The sequence below is a fragment of the Vulpes lagopus genome, chromosome 13, assembly GCF_018345385.1.
Source record: "Vulpes lagopus strain Blue_001 chromosome 13, ASM1834538v1, whole genome shotgun sequence".
Taxonomy (NCBI): Eukaryota; Metazoa; Chordata; class Mammalia; order Carnivora; family Canidae; genus Vulpes; species Vulpes lagopus.
This window is the reverse complement of record NC_054836.1, coordinates 35,278,377-35,298,417: the sequence shown is the minus strand read 5'-3', so window position 1 is coordinate 35,298,417 and position 20,041 is coordinate 35,278,377. Positions and strand designations below refer to the sequence as shown.

Genomic DNA, 20,041 nt, shown 5'->3' with positions numbered 1-20,041 from the left:
TTTTGTAATGACAACAAACAGATATTTTGTTTGCCCTTTCCTGTAAAGCATATTCATTTAAGTAAACAGAAAAGGTTTATTTTGTGCCTCCTACCAAGCTCTTAGAGTTGGAGACAGGTTAAAATATATACATACACATATATCATTTATCAGTTATAAGTACATATAGTATGTTACGTATAAATATATATACACACATCTATATATATAATTGCTTAGAGTTCCTGCACTTTCATTATCACATAACATGAAATTTTGGGAAAATAAACTTATTCAGATAATCTATGAAATTTGTTAGGTGGTTTATCATAGGATAAAAACCATCTCTTCAATAAAGGTAATTTTCATCCTGGATATACTTAACTATTCATATTATTTGGGGTATTTATATTTTGTTTTATGTTTTTTTGAAAACCATTATATAAAAATGACCAATTTAACCAACATATAACAGTTTATTGCCCCCCTTGAAGGATATTCTCATTCCATGTTTTATGGATTCTCCAAATCTTACATGATAAAATTTTAATTAACTAAAAATGATATGTGTGCTACAAATATAATTCATGCCAGAAAACTCTTATAAAAGACTAATGACTACATTCAACTGAGCTAACATTTATTAAGTATTATCAAGTGCCCAACACTATGCTAGAAACACAGAACACAAAGATAAAATGAAACGTACCCTACTTTCAGCTCATTATCCAGTAAAGGTGGAAGCAGTAAATAATCGCCAGGCAAAAAAAAAGTAATTAATATGGCATTTGGGAAACAAATCTCTAAAACAAAGACTCATTAAAAGCTGATTTCAGTTATAATCCTCATAGGACTAACATTCTCCCAAATTAATGTAAATGACCGGAAGTATCAGGAATATACTTGTAATAAAAATAAAAATATATAAAACCTAGAAACATCAGACCCCTACCTTTGGGTCAAAGTTGACACTGAGAAGACCATTTATGGCACTGAATTTAATCAAGGGTTGATTCAAATTGAATTCACAGATTTCATCCACGTTACTTTTCCATTCATCATAGATATGATTTTCAAATTGCTCTAGCAAAGCGACCATTTCAATATACTTCTGATAAACTAGGGCATCATCAGGACTTTCCAAGAATCTGTAGGAATATGATTTTTCTACTTTCCTACATATTAGATGTCAGCTTAACTACTTTACAATGAAACATACAATAGAAAGTAAAATTAAATGCACTATAGAAAACAGGAATAGAAATAAGAAACGCCAAATAATGCTTATGAATTGTTTTTGCCTTAAAAGATAGAGTTACAAAATGAAAGCAACTCCAGAGATGTAACCAAAGTACAAGAGCAGAAAGTTACCAGTTCCTACAAAGAAAAGAGGAAGGTACAGAAATCTGTCAAATAAAAGGAGTGCTAGTAACTGAAGAAGAGGAACCAAAAACTACCAACATACTGCAGGTGCAAAGGAAAAGTGGGAAGAAAATATGTAAGGACCTGCAACGGGCAAACAGATGGAAGTTTTAAGGGTCCCACTGAATGTATTCTAAAACGATGGGGGGATGGATCTCTCTCGATGAACTCAGCCAACAAAAAGTTAAATAGGGCAATGACTCTTCAAGGACTGAAATGAACAACTCACTACCCTCTAAAAAAAAACTGCCTGTCTCATTAGGATAATTAATTTACCATGAAATAAGCCCAATAACTTACAAATACCGGAGAGATGCAAAGTTGGACCAAAATGTCTGAAGTCGTTCAAAGACCTCTTTAGCCCATTTGATGTTGCCTGAAGTAAATGGCATATTCCTGTGAAGAATGACATTTCCGCGCTCGATCTGCAAAATCATATTTTGGTGAAGAGGGAGGAAGGAAATGTTTAATCAGCATGCATTTCCAACCTTGTAAGCAATTGTTCATTTCGGTAGTTTCACAGTACAAAGACGTGAAATGTACGTGTTAAGTAATCTCAATAGCAGTTATGGTTCCTAGAGCAGGTTCTTCATCTGCAGAAGGCAATCAAATAAAGGCATAAAAGGTTTACCTTCCTTATCTAATCTTTAGATCTTTAGACAAATTCTAGCTGATGGCCACCACCCACAAAAATGATGCTGGGGATGTGCTCAGCTTCATCCCCTACTTACCTGTTTCACGTGGTCATTATACAATTGCTTACACGTATCCAATTCTGCATTAAACATGTGCACCAGTGTGCTGTAATGTGGGCTGAAAATTTCCATGACAACTGGTTTCTCTAGAAAATTCCCAAATACAGTCAAAAGCTGTAAAAATCAAGGTTAAAAGGTTAAGAACCATGGATTTTTAATATAGTTACTCAGTTATCTCCCCCATTAAACCTCCTCCATGACTAGGGTTAAAGCAAAAATCCAGAACCCGACAAGAATCAACTATCTCCAAATCTAAAACAGTTTTCCAATAAAACAGATACAAAATGTAATTTCTGTTCCTTAGAGGAGTCCTAAACGAACTGTCTGTCAGCAATCCCTGCTCACGGTAACACTACTTCTTCCTGCTGGGCGCCAGGAAATGTGGCTGAGGATGCTTTGCAGATATAAAAGCAGAAGCAAAATCCATCCTTATTCACTCTCCCCTCCTATACAAGTGCTCTTTTGATGCAAATATCCCTAGTGAGGACCTCCAGGTCACACCACTAATATTATACTGAATGTTATCAGTTACTGTGACTGTCCTGTCCCTTGCAGCCTGTGTTCCAGGTCAGACCATGTAGTCACCCCAGCTGGCCTCGGGCAGCAGTGACCTGTTCCCAGGACAAGCACTCCACAGGCAGACAGTTCCTTTGACGTAAATGTTCTACCTCAAACTAATGCCTTGAACTAATCACCTTCTCCCTTGCTCAGGAAGAGAACCAGGACACAGCAGCTGAACCTACAGCAGTCAAACTAGTAGGGAACAAGCCTACCAGCAAGGAGAAGAGGCCAATCAGTAGGGAGACCAAAAAAACAAACAAAACATGTGGCCTTAAAAGGAACACATTACCAGAAGCAAAAAGGTAAAGGTCCTCCAAATGTCCTTGCACAGTCCATGACCCCCTGCCCAGATCCCAGCTAACTTTCCCCACCAGATTCCACAAAGCTCAGCTACTTGCAAGCCTAACCTTGGGTATCCATTAGCCTCCAGCCTTACTTTTGGCCCCATGTGGACCCTGTGTGAGACAGCTTTCTTTGAAAGCACAACTGTGTAATTAAAACACGTATTTCTCCATAAGCAGTGTTTATATAATGCTGACAAGGTGGCCAGGTGCTGTATTTTAACGGCCTTAAAATACTGTTATCATAGGTTTCAGGTAAGAAAATGGAGCGGTGGAGAGGGAGTATGTTCCCCAAATTCACACCGCTGGTGGCAGAGCTGGCATTTGACATTGGGCAGTCTGGCACCAGGGTCTGTGCTTCCCTGTGTGGGTTCTCAACAACCACGGTGCCACTGAAAATTATTTTTGTCACTTGCTGACTGTGTGGGCTTCATAAAATGTTAGTTATTAGGCCTGTTATAGAGGTATTTCTTTAAAAGAAGATACTTCCTTGGGGTGCCTGGATGGCCCAGTCGGTTAAGCATCTGCTTTTGGCTCAGGTCCTGCTCCCACGTTCCTGCCTCAGGCTCCCTGCTCAGTAGGGAGCCTCCTCCTCCCTCTCCCTCTCCTCCTCCTCCCACTCATGCTCTCTCACGCACACACTTTCTCTCTCAAATAAATAAAATCTTTAAAGATAAAAAAAGATATCTCCTCAAAGTAAGAAAATACTATGAGCAGAAAACCATATACCAAGCTTGGTCTGTGCCTTATTAGCAACATGCCCAAAAAGAAAGCTTTTGTAATTCCTTCTAGGGAAATAATAGGTGTTCTTCAAAATTTGTTTTCCTTAAACAACGGTTGACCAGGACATGGAGAAAAAAGGAACCCTCGTGCACTTTTGGTGGGAATGCAAGCTGGTGTAATCACCATGGAAAACAGTATGGAGGTTCATCACAAAATTAAAAATGGAACTACTATATATGTTCCAGTAATTGCCCTACTGGGTATTTACCCAAATACAATAACACTAATGTGAAAAGATATATGCACCACTATGCTCACCATAGCATTATTTACAACAACCAAACATGGAAGTATCCCATCAAGAGGTGAATGAAGGGGCAGCCCCCGTGGCACAGCATTTAGTGCTGCCTGCAGCCCAGGGTGTGATCCTGGGGACCTGGGATCGAGTCCCATGTTGGGATCCCTGCATGGAGCCTGCTTCTCCCTCTGCCTGTGTCTCTGCCTCTCTCTCTCTCTCTCTCTCTCTCTCTATCTCTGTGAATAAATAAATTTTAAAAATCTTTAAGAAAAAAGAGGTGAATGGATAAAGAAGTGGAGCATATTTTTTTCAATGGAATATTAGACATAAAAATGAATGCAATCTTGCCATCTACAACATGGCTAGATCTAGAGGGTATAATGCTCAGCGAAACAAATCATGCAGAGAAAGACAATACCCTATGATTTCACTCATATGTGGAATTTAAGAAACAAAGCAAAGGAAAAAAAGAAATGAAAAACCTCTTAACTATAGAGAACTGGTGGTTATCAGGGGGAGGTAGGTGGGGGTGGAGATGGGTAAAATAGGTGATGAGGAATAGAGAGGTACACTTACAATGAGTGCTGAGTAACGGTACAGAAACTGTTGAATCACTATATTGTACACCTGAAACTAATATAACACTGTATGTTAGTTATGCTGGAATTCAAGTAAAATTATAGGAAAAAATGTCATTTTTTAAAAAAACTCCCTCATTAACATTCTCTAAATTTTTACATCAACTACATTCACTGAAAAAAAAAAAAAACTCACAAAGAAAAAATTGTATAAAGTAAAATGCAAATCTAACTATGTTTTAGAGGTCAGTTTAGACACATTTGGCTTTTCCCCCTACCCAGTCATATCCACTATAACCAGTATAGAAACTGCTAAATATTTAAAGACCTGCTTGGTTAGCTGCTACCTAGCAAAATGCAAATTAACTTTCTTCTTCCAACCACTATTTTGTTGACTTCGGATTTCAGGTTACCGTTCAAAAGCCAACACTGATTTCACAAACAAGTGCAATCTACCAACACTGGGGAAATGCATTTACTCCACAACTTGTTCTTTCAAATGCTTACTGTACTGACCACAACTCAAACACTAGGAGCTTCCCAGCTGCCTCTCAACTTGCCTACCTGATATGCTTATTGAGATTTGACACAAGAGAAAAGATACAGAAAAAAAATACTCTTTTGAGATACTGAAAAGCCCACAAATGGTAGTAAAGAAAAGTCTTAACCTTTTAGGTAGTACACATTGTCCTAATTTTTCAGCATTACAGATACATAAAAACTACCCTCTGGGATGAGAACAGGGGGCATATGAACCTCTTGCTTCCTTGTCATCATGAAACTGAGAGCTATTTTGTGAAGAGTTTAGACTTTTTCCTTCTGATCAGCCTCAAAAGATGAAAAATGGACTCCCACCACATGCTTCTTGCCCTGAATATACCATCTGAGATCCATACAGTTTACCTTTTCTTCTACTTCTCTGTTTCACTACGTAACATGGCTTTTCATAATGCTGTTGCCACTACTGAAGTAGTACGTCTTTGTATTTATCCTAGGTTTGCCTCTTCACAAGATTTCTTCAATCTGTTACCACCTGAACCACTGTACACTTCATAATTTTCAAGCTTTCAATTTTACTGCCTAAAGACTTTTCTGGATACTTTATCTTATACATTTCGGTCTACCTTCATGCAGACACTGTAAATTCTGGAGAAACATCTTTTAGTGTTGTGCTTTGTCTTGTTTTTTTACTCAGTGCCAACATTGTAGGCTTTGAACTACAGTTTCCTATTAGGGTAGAACACTGTTTGGTCCCATTGCCCTTCCTGGTCATGTCTTTGCCGAGAGCAGGCATGAATCATGGTCTTCAGAAAACTGTCTGTAACTATTTATTCCCTGGGACCTAAAAGCAAAATAGAGATCATCATCCTGTACCTACGGTAGAAATAATTTTTCTTTTTTTTTTTATTTTTTTATTTATTTATGATAGTCACAGAGAGAGAGAGATAGAGGCAGAGACACAGGCGGAGGGAGAAGCAGGCTCCATGCACCGGGAGCCTGATATGGGATTCGATCCCGGGTCTCCAGGATCGCGCCCTGGGCCAAAGGCAGGCGCCAAACCGCTGCGCCACCCAGGGATCCCTAGAAATAATTTTTCCTCAGTATGTGACCCTGTAATTTTTTCTTTCTGCTACTACTATTCCTGCTCTGACTAGCAGTCGGTCCACACAACTTCAAGCAGTGCGTAGATGTCTGCTTTATAAGACACAGAAGAAGGGGATCTAAAGTAACAAAACCTGTAAGATGATGTCCCAGGCCTGCAGAGCTACTGGGCAGGGGGGCTCTTGCTGTATGTTTCCATAGACAAGATACAAATATGTGCAAGGTTAAAGACAAAAAACACGACAAAAAGATAAAGTTGTTTAGAAACATAAGTGGCACCTACTAAAATAGAATCCATTATTAACGGCTGTGCTACAGGAAGGAGGGAGACATGAATTAGAAAAGGTATGAGCCTCTGTAAAAAGATCTATACTCTTTCCTCCTGTTATTTATAAAAGCATGTAACAAAGTAGTTCCAGTAACACAGAGTATGATACATGATGTAGCCATTACAAAAGTAGTGAATTCTGCTATAAAACCAGGAAAATTTTTATGATCCATTCCTAAGTAAAAAAGGTTATTGAAGAGGGTCAGCCAGTGATATCACTCTTGTCAAAGGGATACATGTATGCATACGTAGCCAAAGAAAAGCAGTGGCAGTATTAAATAGTAATTTCTGAGAGATGGGATCACAGGCAGCTAAATTTTACAATAATAAGCTATATATTTTGGCGAATAGCATCTCAGTTTCATCTACCAGCTCTTACAAAACAAAGAACTATTTGATCCTTATGAATGCTTTTCTTTTTTTCAAGTAGGCTCCATGCCAGTGTGGAGCCCATCATGGGGCTTGAACTCGCAACCCTGAGATCATGACCTGAGCTGACATCAAGAGTCAGAGACTTAATCGACTGAGCCACCCCAGACCCAATCCCTGTGAGTTCTCTGTGATAAAAAGCTTGACTGGGGCCAGAAGACACTTGCACCTTCACCACCACCCAACCAGTCATGTGAATTTAAAGGTCGAAGTCAAACAGTAGCCTGTGTAAAGTCTGTGTCTGTTCTATTGTTTTGCACTGTCATTTTCAATGAATTGTGCCCACGATTCCCTAGGTGTGTTTCTTCGGAAACAAAATTCTCCATTCCTCTTTTGGGATGTCATCTGAATTTACACCTGACTTGCAGTTGACAAGCCAGTTTCACACAGTGTCCCTCGTCCCCACATCATAAGCTGTCCATTTGGGAGGTCTAAGAAAATGTGTTTCTTTTATCCAATGTGGAATACAAATATCCCATACCACATTTCTTCATCTGTCCAACGTTTTTTTCATTTCCTAACATCTGAAAGTGGACTATGTTATATAATTGATGGAATCATCATCATTATCTTTTTTTTAAAAGATTTTATTTATTTATTTATTCATGAGAGACACAGAGAGAGAGAGGCAGAAACATAAGCATTGGGAGAAGCAGGCTCCATGCAGGGAGCCCGATGCAGGACTTGATCCTGGGACCCTAAAATCACACCCTGAACCAAAGGCAGGAACTAAACCGCTGAGGCATCCAGGCGTCCCTCATCATCATCTTTTGGCAGCATTTTAATTTATGTACAAAAATAATGGTGTGTGTGATTACCAACAGTGTCTTATGCCTGATGAAATGTACATTTGTATACAAATTCCTATTTGTTTCAATCAGAGTAGCCAAGTGGGTAGGTGAACCCAACACACATAAGCAACAGTAAAGAGAAAATCTTGCATTAAGTCATTTTTCACTTTTCACAGTGGCAACATTTTGTTTTTGTTTTTTTTTTAAATAATTTTTTTAAAACTTTTATTTATTTATGATAGTCACACACAGAGAGAGAGAGAGAGAGAGAGAGAGAGGCAGAGACACAGGCAGAGGGAGAAGCAGGCTCCATGCACCGGGAGCCTGATGTGGGATTCGATCCCGGGTCTCCAGGATCGCGCCCTGGGCCAAAGGCAGGCGCCAAACCGCTGCGCCACCCAGGGATCCCAGTGGCAACATTTTGAATGAGGATTTCAGAGGCCATGCCAAACTAGCTCTAAAGGTAACAGGAGCTCAAACACTGAATTTGAGAAAAGATCAATAGTCCAAAGTCCTAAAATGGACCTTGTCCCAAGCAAACACCATTCATTAGTGCCTTAAGTAAAATGTAACTCAGTGAGGGGAATATCAACAGAATGTGACCAGTTAATAGTTTGCCTGGATCAGAAAGGAATGTATTCACTCCTCTCATCTAACAATCCGTATTATTCATTAGTAAAATATTCTTTAATGATAGCTTCTTCAGAACTAACCTTGAATGCAGCTTCTAAACCGTTGCAGTTAAAGAAACCTTCGCAAAGAATTGTCCCAAGCCTTCTGTCAAAATCCAAAGTTTTTGACTTAAACGCGACATAATCACTTTCAAATTCCTGGAAGAGCCAAAGTAAGATGGTTTATGGGAAAGTATCCAACAGTGAAAATAGCCATCACATAGGCATGACGTGGCTCCCTCCCTCTCCCTCCCTGCCCCTTCCGTCCCCATCCATGTTTCATATTGGGATCCCAGGCAAAACCAAGAAAGAGCTATATCTGGCTAACTGTTCAAAATGCCAGCCTTAGAGGAACCTGGAGCACTTAGCACTGTCGGTCTGTCCTTTCCACTGGCTCAGAGCCCCAGTGACACAACTCTGACCCGCCAGCCTGTCCTCCCTCTCTCCCAGTCCATTGTGATTATAAATGATAAAGCAAAGCCTGGCAAAAAATCAAAAAGAAGCCACTGTCATCACAACTTCGGTCCAAGTTTAAATAGGAGAGTTTTTTGTTTTGTTTTTCATGGAGCAGAAAGCCTAGCAAGAAGCACTTTCTTCAGGTGAGAAGTAAAATCACAGGTCTGTAAGAAAGCATCGTTGGTGATACAGATCAAACACAACGCTCTTGTGTTTTCCCAGTGTGTTAATATGCAGTTTAACAGCTCCCAGTTTCTTCTTAATACTTACCACCCACTCTCATAATCAGAAAGAATGAAATCATGGAAGAGTAACTATCATCCGTATGGCAGCGCAATTCACGGTGAAGAAGCCCCAGAAATTCACAAACACTGTGGGCTCTCCAGTCAAATGGCCCCTACAGCACACACCACACATTTCACATCATGAAGTCCTCTGTTACCTCTAGAAATCAAGCCTCATCTATTAATAACAGCAGTAATAAGGACAGCTAACATTCAGTTTTCTCTTCTAAATGCTTTAACTCAATTTGCACAACACATGGTGTAGGTAGTATTGTTTTTTTTTTTTTTAAGATTTATTTATTTATGATAGACAGAGAGAGAGAGAGGCAGAGACACAGGAGGAGGGAGAAGCCGGCTCCATGCTGGGAGCCCGACGTGGGACTCGATCCCGGGACTCCAGGATCGCACCCTGGGCCAAAGGCAGGCACTAAACCGCTGAGCCACCCAGGGATCCCCGATAGTATTGTTTCTATTTTATAGGTGACAAAACAAACTCAGAGAAGTCAAATCATCTGCCCACAGTCACACCATTGCTAATTGGCAGAATCAGAATTTAAAGCCTGGCAACCGTGATGTTTCTAATGTCTCTATGAAGGACTGCCCCCTTGTGTGGACTTTCACACATCCTGAGAACAGAGTGTAACGGCAACGATCTAGGGCACTATGTGTCATCTACCACAATGTTATATTTAGCATCAAGAGGAAGTCCCCAGGTCTGAAAGAGAGACAGTCTCTTCATTCAAGGATCACTGACTTTCAAAAAAGTAAACAAAACCTCCCAACAAGTCCTAACAAGCCTAACTTATCCCTCCTCTCAGTATGGCAACAAGGAACATACAACTTGGGCAGCCTAGGTGGTTCAGCAGTTTAGCACCTCCTTGAGCCCAGGGCATAGTCCTGGAGACCCGGGATTGAGTCCTGGATCGGGCTCCCTGCATGGAGCCTACTTCTCCCTCTGCCTGTGTCTCTGCCCCACCCCCTCTCTCTCTCTGCATCTCTCATGAATACATAAAAAGAATCTTAAAAAAAAAAAAAAAGGAACATACAACTTGAGATGCTCAAATATTACTTAAACAGTTAGTACTTAACATCTCAGCAAGGGGAAAAGGCAAATCTCTATCCCAACTGTCTCTCTTCCTCTCTCAAACTCTGTTTTACTCATTTAACCCAAATTCAGAACAGGCAATGGCATCTCTCCCCATGGAGTCCCACAGATAATCCCAACTCATTGTACAAATCTCAATTCATCATCTACTCTATGAAGCAGCTCTTTTAAGACACCCAAACAGGAATTTCAGCCATCTCCTTTGCTCCCTTCTCTCTGAGTCAAGTGCTATCTCTTCTCTTTAACACCTCTTGAGTACACCCACTGTGCTTCCTCTCTCAGTGTCACTCTGGTCCAGATCACCATTACCACTCACCTGGATTTCTGCTAAGCACTTTCCAACTATTTCCTTCACCTCTGTTATTGTCCCTCTAATTCTTCAAAGTGCCATCTATACAAGCTTCCTAAAATAGAAATCTTATGGGCACCTGGGTGGCTCAGTCAACTAAGCATCTGCCTTCAGCTTAGGTCATGATCCAGGGGTCCTGGAATCGAGGCCTGCATCGGGCTCCCTGCTCATCGAGGAGCCTGCTTCTCTTTCTCCCTCTGCAGGTCCCCCTGCTTATGCACGCTTGCTCTATCAAAATCTTTAATAAGATAAAATAGAAATCTTATGATATCACTCTAAATCATAATTCTTATTTTTTAAGATAAAGTCTCAAGGTCTCACCATACTCCACAAAACCCTATGTGATCTGGACCGTATTTATTGCTCTGAACTATTCCAGCACCTTCTCCCCTCCCCCGTTCACAGTAGGCTCTTGCCACACCTGCCTTGTCACATCCTCTCTCTCTGCAAGATACAATTTTCTGCTAATCCCTTTCTTTTTAACTATGCTTCACCTGCTTAATTTCTATTTATTTTTCAGTTCTATTTATCCTTCAGTGACTTTCTCAGTTTCCTTGCACCTCCTTTGGCAGGGGGCCTTTCACAAATGCTCTCACAGCACTCTGTACTTTTCATACCCTAGCACTGAGTACACTGGGTAACTGCCTACCTCTATTCTCCCCTGGAGTCAAAGCTCTGGGAGTATAATGAAGAGACTTAGTTTTCAGAGTTATAGTACCAATATTTAATAGGGTTCTTATAGCACATAGCTGTTTCTCGTTAAATACTTACTAAAGCATAAACAAAATGCTGGTATTACTCAAGAATCATTATACACATTATACACTGCAAAATACAAACACATAGAGATTAAATATGCTACTAAAAAACCAATGGGTCATTAAAGAAATAAAAGAGGAAATAAAAAAATACCTGGATACAAATAAAATGCAAACATAATGTTTCAAGATCTTTGAGACAAAGCAAAAGCAGTCCTAAGAGGGAAATTTATCGTAATATAGGCTTAAATCAAGAAACAAGAGAAATTTCAAAGAACCTAATCTTACATCTGAAGGGACTAGGAAAAAAGAACAAAGTCCAAAGTCAGTAGAAGGAAATAAAGATCAGGTAGGAAATAAATAAAATAAAGACTTTAAAAATGGAAAAAAAAAAAAGGATCAGATTAGTGAATCTAAGAGCAGGTTCTTTGAAACAATAAACAAAAATGATAAATCTTTAGCCAGGCTCATCAAAGAAAAAAGAAAACTCAAAATCAGAAGTGAAAGAGGAAAAGTAACTAACACCACAGAAATATAAAGGACTAGAAGAGAATACTATGAGAAATAATACATGAACAAAGTGGGCAACCTGGAAGAAATGGAAAAATTCCTAGAAACATGCTACCTTCTAAGATTAAATCAAGAAGAAATACAAATCTGAACAGATCAATTACTAGTAACAACAACAACAAAAAAGCATCAGGAAAAAGAAAACAAAACCCAAACAGAAGTCCAGGACCAGGGATCCCTGGGTGGCGCAGCGGTTTGGCGCCTGCCTTTGGCCCAGGGCGCGATCCTGGAGACCCGGGATCGAATCCCACGTCGGGCTCCCGGTGCATGGAGCCCGCTTCTCCCTCTGCCTGTGTCTCTGCCTCTCTCTCTCTCTGTGACTATCATAAATAAATAAAAAATTTTAAAAAAAAATTAAAAAAAAAAAAAAAGAAGTCCAGGACCAGGTAGCTTGACAGGAGAATTCTACCAAACATTTATTTTTTTTTTTCTACCAAACATTTAAAGAAGAGTTAATACTTTTCTAACTATTCTAAAAAAATCTGAGAGGAAGAAATATTTCCCAGTTCATTCTATGAGGTCAGTATACTGATAACAAAACCAGACAAAGACACAACAAAGAAAATTACAGAGCAATATCCTTGATGAACACAAGTGCAAAAATTCTCAAAATATTAGCAAACCAAATTCAACAACACACTGGAAGGATCGTTCACGATGGTCATCATGACCAAAGATGCATTAATGAAATAAAGGATAAAAATCTTATTATCATCATCTCAATAGATGCAGAAAAAGCAATCGACAAAATTCAACATCCACGCATGATAAAACTGTCAACAAAGTAGGTTTAGAGGGAACACACCTCACATTAATATAAGCTACATATGACAAACCTGCAGCTAACATCATTCTCAAAAGTAAAAAGATGCAACAATACAAGGATGTCCACTCTCACCACTTTTATTCAGCAGTTTAGCACCTGCCTTCAGCCCAGGGCGTGATCCTGGAGTCCTGGGATCGAGTCCCTCTGCCTATGTCTCTGCCTCTCTGTCTCTCATGAATAAATAAATAAAATCTTAAAAAAAAAAAGTACCTTTGGAATATTACAAGAAACTCATTAAGGTGGAAACCATTGGGGAGAGAAAGTGGAAGATTAAAGGAAGAGACAGCAGAGTAAGAAGAAAGGGAGTACATTTTTGCATGTGTTACACTTCCAAAAGAATGTCATGCTTTTAAAGAATAAATTTATCTTGAAAAATAAGCAGGTAAGGCATATGAAAATCCTGTAGATAGCTACTAAATTTCTATCACTAAAATTAGAAAATGCTACACATAGTAATAGAAGAATCAATCATTCAGTAGACCAGAACAGAACAGAGGACTAATTATAGGAATTAGAATACAACCCAGTATAGATTAACTAAATAACAACTCTGAAAATGTATTCTACATTCTGGTATAATGACAGACTAGAAGCAAGACACACTGCATCTTGGATCAGTTCACCTTGGGGCACAGGTGCTCAGGTAAATTCCTTCAACTGCACCCCCCACCCCCCATGAACTTATTCCCTTCATTTCAACGAGGAGACAACAAAGGAGACAAATACTAAAGAGTCACAGTGGCACAGCGGAGAGCGTGCTAGGCATGGGCTGGAATCTGTTCCACCCCCGGGGACAGTGTCATCTCAGGTAATTTGCTTGTTATCATCTGCTTGGGTGTCACTCTCAGGGTTATAGTGAGAATGAAGCAGGAATGTATTAAGGTTTGGCACGATTCCTGGCACCCAGCAATTGCTCAGTAAATATTAATGGACTCTGATTCACAGAGACTAAGTGGAGCCGAGATGTTACTTTCACAAATAGCCACCACCTTTGCTTAGTTATCTGGAGAATTTTATTTAATCAACTAATACCTCAAAATGTCAGCAAAGCTGCTGAGCTTAAAGTCACCAGATTTGCTGTTAAATACAAACAATTAATAAAGCAAAGCTCTTAACAAGTTTGTTATTTTAATATATTGTGTCCACATTCATTTAATATCAAACTTGCTAAAAGACTAGAACATAATGATTCCAACAACTAAAAATAAACACAATTATGCAATGCAGTAGCGGTGCTAATTATCATTACAATGACAATCACATTACAATACATAAATGTATGAAATTAACAGGTTGTACACCTTAAATCTACACAATGTTGTATGTCAAATCAATTTCAATTAAAAATAAATAAATAATCCAAGCCTCTCCCCATAACTGTCTAACTCCCAAGAGTTCCATAGGAAGAAGTCAAGGAAAATACCTAAAGTGATCTTTACATTCAAAAATGATTGAGAAGCCTAAGAATTTTTTTATGGATACGCCTGAGAAAATCCCTATGTTCTATAAATGGACCACAGTGGCACACCTCTTTTGCCATAGCAATAAAAGCTCAAAGCCTGATTATAGGCTTGAGATTGATTAAAAGAGAAAAACAAATACTAGCATATCCAAAAGCAAATTACTAGCAATTATTTCTTTAATTTACTGAACGATATTTAAACCATTATTATACCAAAATCATGATACACTCAACTGTTATGTTAGCACTAGCGTATATTCAATGGGGACCAGGGAACATGCAGACGTATACACAGGGGGAGGAGAAGAGCAAGGGGTAGGCATGTGGTAAACCTATATGAATATACTAGGTTGGAAGTAATTTGAGAAAATGTCTCATAAAAATTACCAACTGATTTCACCATAAAAATCAATAATGTATTCAGCTAAAAAGCACCAAATAAAAAGCTTATTAAGCTAAAAATATGTAATCATTCCAACATTCTGAAGCAACACTGATAACCAGGACATGGTTAAAAAAAAAAAAAAAGCAAAGCTCTTCAACATAAGCAAATCAATTAAATGAACTTATAGTTAATTAGCATTTTAATTTTAAGAAAGGATCAAAGTCAAGGAGCTTCTAGATTCTACTCTAAAGTGAGATTAGCAGATAGGAGGATGAAGGAGCACTTCAAGGTCAGGTTACTGGGGTCTCCAACCTAGACACAGACATCAGAAGTAAGCCTGGGGGCACCTGAGTCGCACAATCGGTTGAGCCTCTGACTCTTGATTTCTGCTGGGGGCATGATCTTGGGGTTGTTAGACTTGTGTTGGGCGTTGCAATCAGCAAGTAGTCTGCTTGAGATTCTCTCTCTCTGCCCCTCCTCCTGCTTATGAATGCTCTCTCTCAAAAATAAATCTTTTTTTTTTTAATTTTAAGGAATAAGCCTTGCCTGTTTTACTTGTAAAATAAATGGGGCTTCAAAACAGTCAATACCAAAATACAAATACCAAGCAAATATGTATGAATGTCAAGAGCAAACGCAATTTCTATTCCTCCTTGATTGGGACTGTGCCAGGCTTTGGACAGAGAGGATAAATTCAGGAGCTTTGGTGTTGCCAAGGTAGTGACATCAGCTAGACCTAGCCTCATTCTCCAACCCTGGCACTCTGAAAAACTGCCAGGTTTTCTAATCATGAGGAAATCCAGACTTTGCTACTCAAATGCACCTGAGGATCCCATGCATGCTGGGTCTCGCACTCCTCTGCCAAGCTGTGCAGGAGAGCTAAGCCAAGGCGCTGCAAGAGTTCTATTCCATCCAGATTTACTGAATGCCTGCCAAGTGTGAGACATCTTACCAGGCTCCGGAGATGAGCTCAGGCTATTTGTCACCAGGGCCCTAGGTTCCTCCTACTTTTCCATAAAACAGCAGGACACATCGTGGCTGTGTCCTCTCATAATTACTTTCACTTCCCAAAAGCTAAGTACAGTTCAGAAGGATGAAGTTTGCTGACCTTGTCTTCAATAAGGCTAAGGTACTGCATCTGTGCATTACAAAGAATCAATTATTTGACCAAATATAAACACAACAGTGAATAAATTCATATTCTGTATTAACAATGAGGATTAGAGCTAAATCCTTTTTTTTTTTTTTTTTTTGGTACCTGAACTTTACCCTTCTTGGCCAAGAACTGAAAACGAAGCTATTTTTTATCCTAAAGCTGCAAGGATGCTCACAGGTATCTCTCCCCAGCTACTAACCTGCTGGGAGTGGCACAAAACAGAACTTCCCCTTATTTCCTTGAGACTGAAATTATGAGACTACAAATAGCACTATAGAATTAAAAAAATATAAGACAATATACATATTAATAATATATGTAGTGAATGGATGGAAACTAAATGTTCAAACAGACCAAAAAATTATCCAATGATTCCAGAAAAGGCTAAAATAAAACACACAAGTTACAGAGAAATCAGATAGTCATATGAAAATGAGTTAAGGTGAAAAGTTCCTTTCCAATACACATAAGCCAGAAACAAATCCAGACTGAGTCCACTGTTGTTAAAAACAGTTCTAAATGTTCTAAACTTCTAAATGCAAAGGCCTAAGCTCCAGTCCCTGATCTACCACTAAGTAGGTAAGAGACTTCGTAACCTTTCATCCTAGAGAGACTGTACCAGATAGTACCTATTACCACTGTGACCTTTCATCTTTCCCAGCTTTAAAATTATAGGGTTCTATGAAATGAAGATGCAAAGGTACAGTGTTACCATATTATTGTAATCAGATGGGTCATAAGTGCTCTGTTTAAAAACTTCACGCAGTTCCATAAATTCTTCCATCATCTTGTTGATTTGTCCATTTAAAATCGCTCCTTTGGTACCTCCAAATTCAAGTCTTTCCAGTTTTTCAAATTCCAATATGGTGACAAATATATCCTTTGTAAAAACACAATACAATAAAGATCATCCCACCATTTTGACCAGGACAACAGCATTTCAAAGTTGCAAAGAAAAAGCACTATCAGACATTCAAAATCAGTGAGTTAATGGATGCTTACATGACAGAAAATTATAAATGGTTTAAACGAACAAAGTTGGGGCAGCCCAGGTGGCTCAGCGGTTTAGCGCCGCCTTCGGCCCAGGGCCTGATCCTGGAGACCCAGGATTGAATCCCACATCAGGCTCCCTGCATGGAGCCTGCTTCTCTCTCTGCCTGTGTCTCTGCCTCTCTCTCTCTCTCTCTCTCTCTCTGTCTCTCATAAATAAATAAATATATAAAATCTTTAAAATAATAATAAAAATAATAAATGAACAAAGTTACTGCCTCTTTAAAAACCACATTCCCATTTTTCATGAGAATTTTCTAGCAGTACAAGTAATATGTACTTTGCCATAGCTAAACATATGACTCCCTAATTTTATGTCCTTCTAATCCTAAATCAGATTCCCAGGTAATACATACAACTCCGATTTGTAGACACTTACACTTTGCAGTGAATCACCTCCCTTTCTGGGAGGGGGTGTAAGACCTGTTAAAGAAGGAGGACCAGTTGCCCGTGGTTAGGTATTTAGCAGTCATATTTTAAGAGGCATTCAGACTGGTTAAGAGGATGAGAATTTTTGAAAAATGAAGCTCTAGTTTGGGATCAAATTCAACAAATTTTATATTAACAAGAATGTTCAAACTTGAAAGAAGTTTAGAGAGTCCAAGGCACTGCTAATAGTTCTTGTTTAAAAACAACCGTTGGCCAGTTGGCTCCATACAAATGTGTGTGTGAATGTGTGTACATGGGTGTATTCATTCAATGTTCATTTTTTAAGTACCTGAAACACATTTATACACAAGCACATATTTCCATGTTCTTTTTTTTTTTTTTTTTATGAAGGGCTTTAGTAAGGCTATCTCCCACTCTCTCATCCAAATAGGTTAAACTGTCTCCTGAATGACACAGAAAACTACAAGATTTTGTAACCCACCCACAATATGAATAAATTACAAGTCCATAAATTAATACCTTTATTTTCATGAAACGGTCCAGAAATTTGTCAAATCTACAAAACACCAGTTGAGAGTGGAAATCCCATAGTTTTAGCTCCTTATTTCCCATAAAATAGCTTGCCAATTCTTTTCTATAGTTGAAAAAAGACTTTTTGAAAGTCTTTAGGATATTAATAGCCACCTGAACCTTTTCCAGAGAGTCTTCAACTTCTCCTTTCAGAAGGTCTTCAGGTGAAAGGTAAGCTGTTGCCTAGGATTTAATGAAAGGAAACTGATTAAAACTATGTTTTTAAAAATGTTTACTTTTATAGTGAAAATACCTGTTTCAATGAATGATTTTTTTCAATGAATCGCTTTTTTTTAATATTTTATTTATTTATTTGAGAGGGAGCATGGGGGAAGGGACAGAGGGAGAGGGAGAAGCAGACTCCCTGCTGAGCAGGGATCCTGACACAGGGGTCAATCTCAAGACCCTGGGACCATAATCTGGGACAAATGCAGACACTTAACCAACTGAGCCACCCAAGTGCCGCTCAATGAATCATTATTTTTTTTAAAGATCTTGTTAATTTGAGAGAGAGAGAGAAGTACAGGGAGAAGCAGAAAGGTGGAGTAACAGAGGGAAAGGGAGAGGGACAAGCATATCCCACACAGAGCACCAAGGCGAACACAAGGCTCAATCTCAAGGACCTGTTACTATGACCTGAGTCGAAACCGGGATCCCTGCATGGAGCCTGCTTCTCCCTCTGCCCGTGTCTCTGCCACTCTCTTCTGTGTCTCTCATGAATAAATAAATAAAATCTTAAAATAAATACATTAATTAATAATAAATGATAAATGTCTAGAATTGGGCTAGCAATGCTCTGAGACAAAAAGTAAATTCTAGAAATTCAGACACTTGGGTTTCAATGACATACTTGTATACAATGGGATAATCAACAGGAGACTCTACAATTTCCAAATTTATACTTTTTAGCAATGACTGTTTGCTAAGCTTTGCAGGTATGACAACTGTATAATCAGAATTTGCATGAGTATTCTCACTACAAATATTCTGCATAATTTTTCTTTCATGTAAAGAAATATACAACCCAGAAGGGGAAACTCTCTGAGACCAGAGACTTCAAAAATATGGTTACCTTACCTGGCAGCACTGGGTCATTTGTAAAGATGAGAAAGAGCTAATATAGGTAAGTGTATCATGGCAATTTTTTTAGGTTGGCAAGCATCTCTCCTGGAAACATTATAGGACATAAAATCTAGTGGAAATAATGTCACATAAACTAGTTTTAAGTAGATAAAATAGAAAGGTAAGAAGGGTTTTTAAAAGATTCATAGAGGGGCAGACGGCTGGCTTGGTCAGTAGAACATGTGACTCTTGATCTCAGGGTCAAGAGTTCAAGCCCCATGTCAGGCATGAAGACTACTTTAAAAAAAAAAAAAAAGACTCACATAGCAGATTCATGTAGCAGTGGCCAAATTCTCACAGGACAGTCACCAAGTGACTTCACCTGGGGCCTTTCAGTCCTTCCCTATCCATACTTGTTAGGGAAATTCAGAATTTCCCTCTTTAAGGACCTCAAGAAAATATAAATTCTAAAGGTTCTTTTGTATACTATTTCTTCCCGATGTACCTTAAATTCATATAAATCATAGCCTTAAATTGTGAGCCTTGAATTTTTTGATTGGTGAGAAAGTTGTTACATATCTCAGTGGAGTATGTAGTGAAAGCCATTGAGTTTAACCCACCAGATGGAAGAATTTTTTTTCCTAAATGTAGACATATTATTCTCCTCCCATTAATGGCTACAGTTTTACATGTAATATAGACTGTGCCATCAATTTTAAGTAAGAAAATCATGTTTAGTTTCTAAAATCCATACTGATTAGGATCCTTGGAGTTCAAGCTGTGGATTCCCAATCTGTACTCTTACTCTCCACTCAGACTGCATGGAAAATTAATTTGTGCATGTAATCCCTTAGCCATGTGTGTTATAAAGGCGTTCACATTTTGGTATGGGCTAGGGATTCCAGAGACCTTTTATCTTTATTTATTCTTAATAATAAATGTGCCCTGTGTCCTTTTATAAAGCTTAAGAAAAAAAAGACTATGGAGACAACTCAACTGCCTTCTCTGTTTCAGGAGACCCCTCTGACTCAATTACTTAACTATTCAATTACCTAACAACTTCCAGACAAGCCATCCTTTGCTCATTCTTATTCTTCCTGATGGATCTTCACACAAATGACACAATCACAACACTTAACC

The 20,041-nt window shown here is 38.7% G+C and overlaps 1 protein-coding gene across 1 annotated transcript in view; it reads right to left on the bottom strand.

Annotated features, from left to right (window-relative positions):
• The window catches only part of DNAH11 (dynein axonemal heavy chain 11), a 313,463-nt gene that overhangs the window by 270,459 nt on the left and 22,963 nt on the right, over nt 1-20,041 (bottom strand). Inside the window, 6 exon segments of the mRNA XM_041728012.1 lie at nt 932-1,127; nt 1,702-1,826; nt 2,133-2,270; nt 8,521-8,637; nt 16,542-16,709; nt 17,789-18,022. Of these exon segments, the coding sequence (XP_041583946.1) occupies nt 932-1,127; nt 1,702-1,826; nt 2,133-2,270; nt 8,521-8,637; nt 16,542-16,709; nt 17,789-18,022 (978 nt within the window).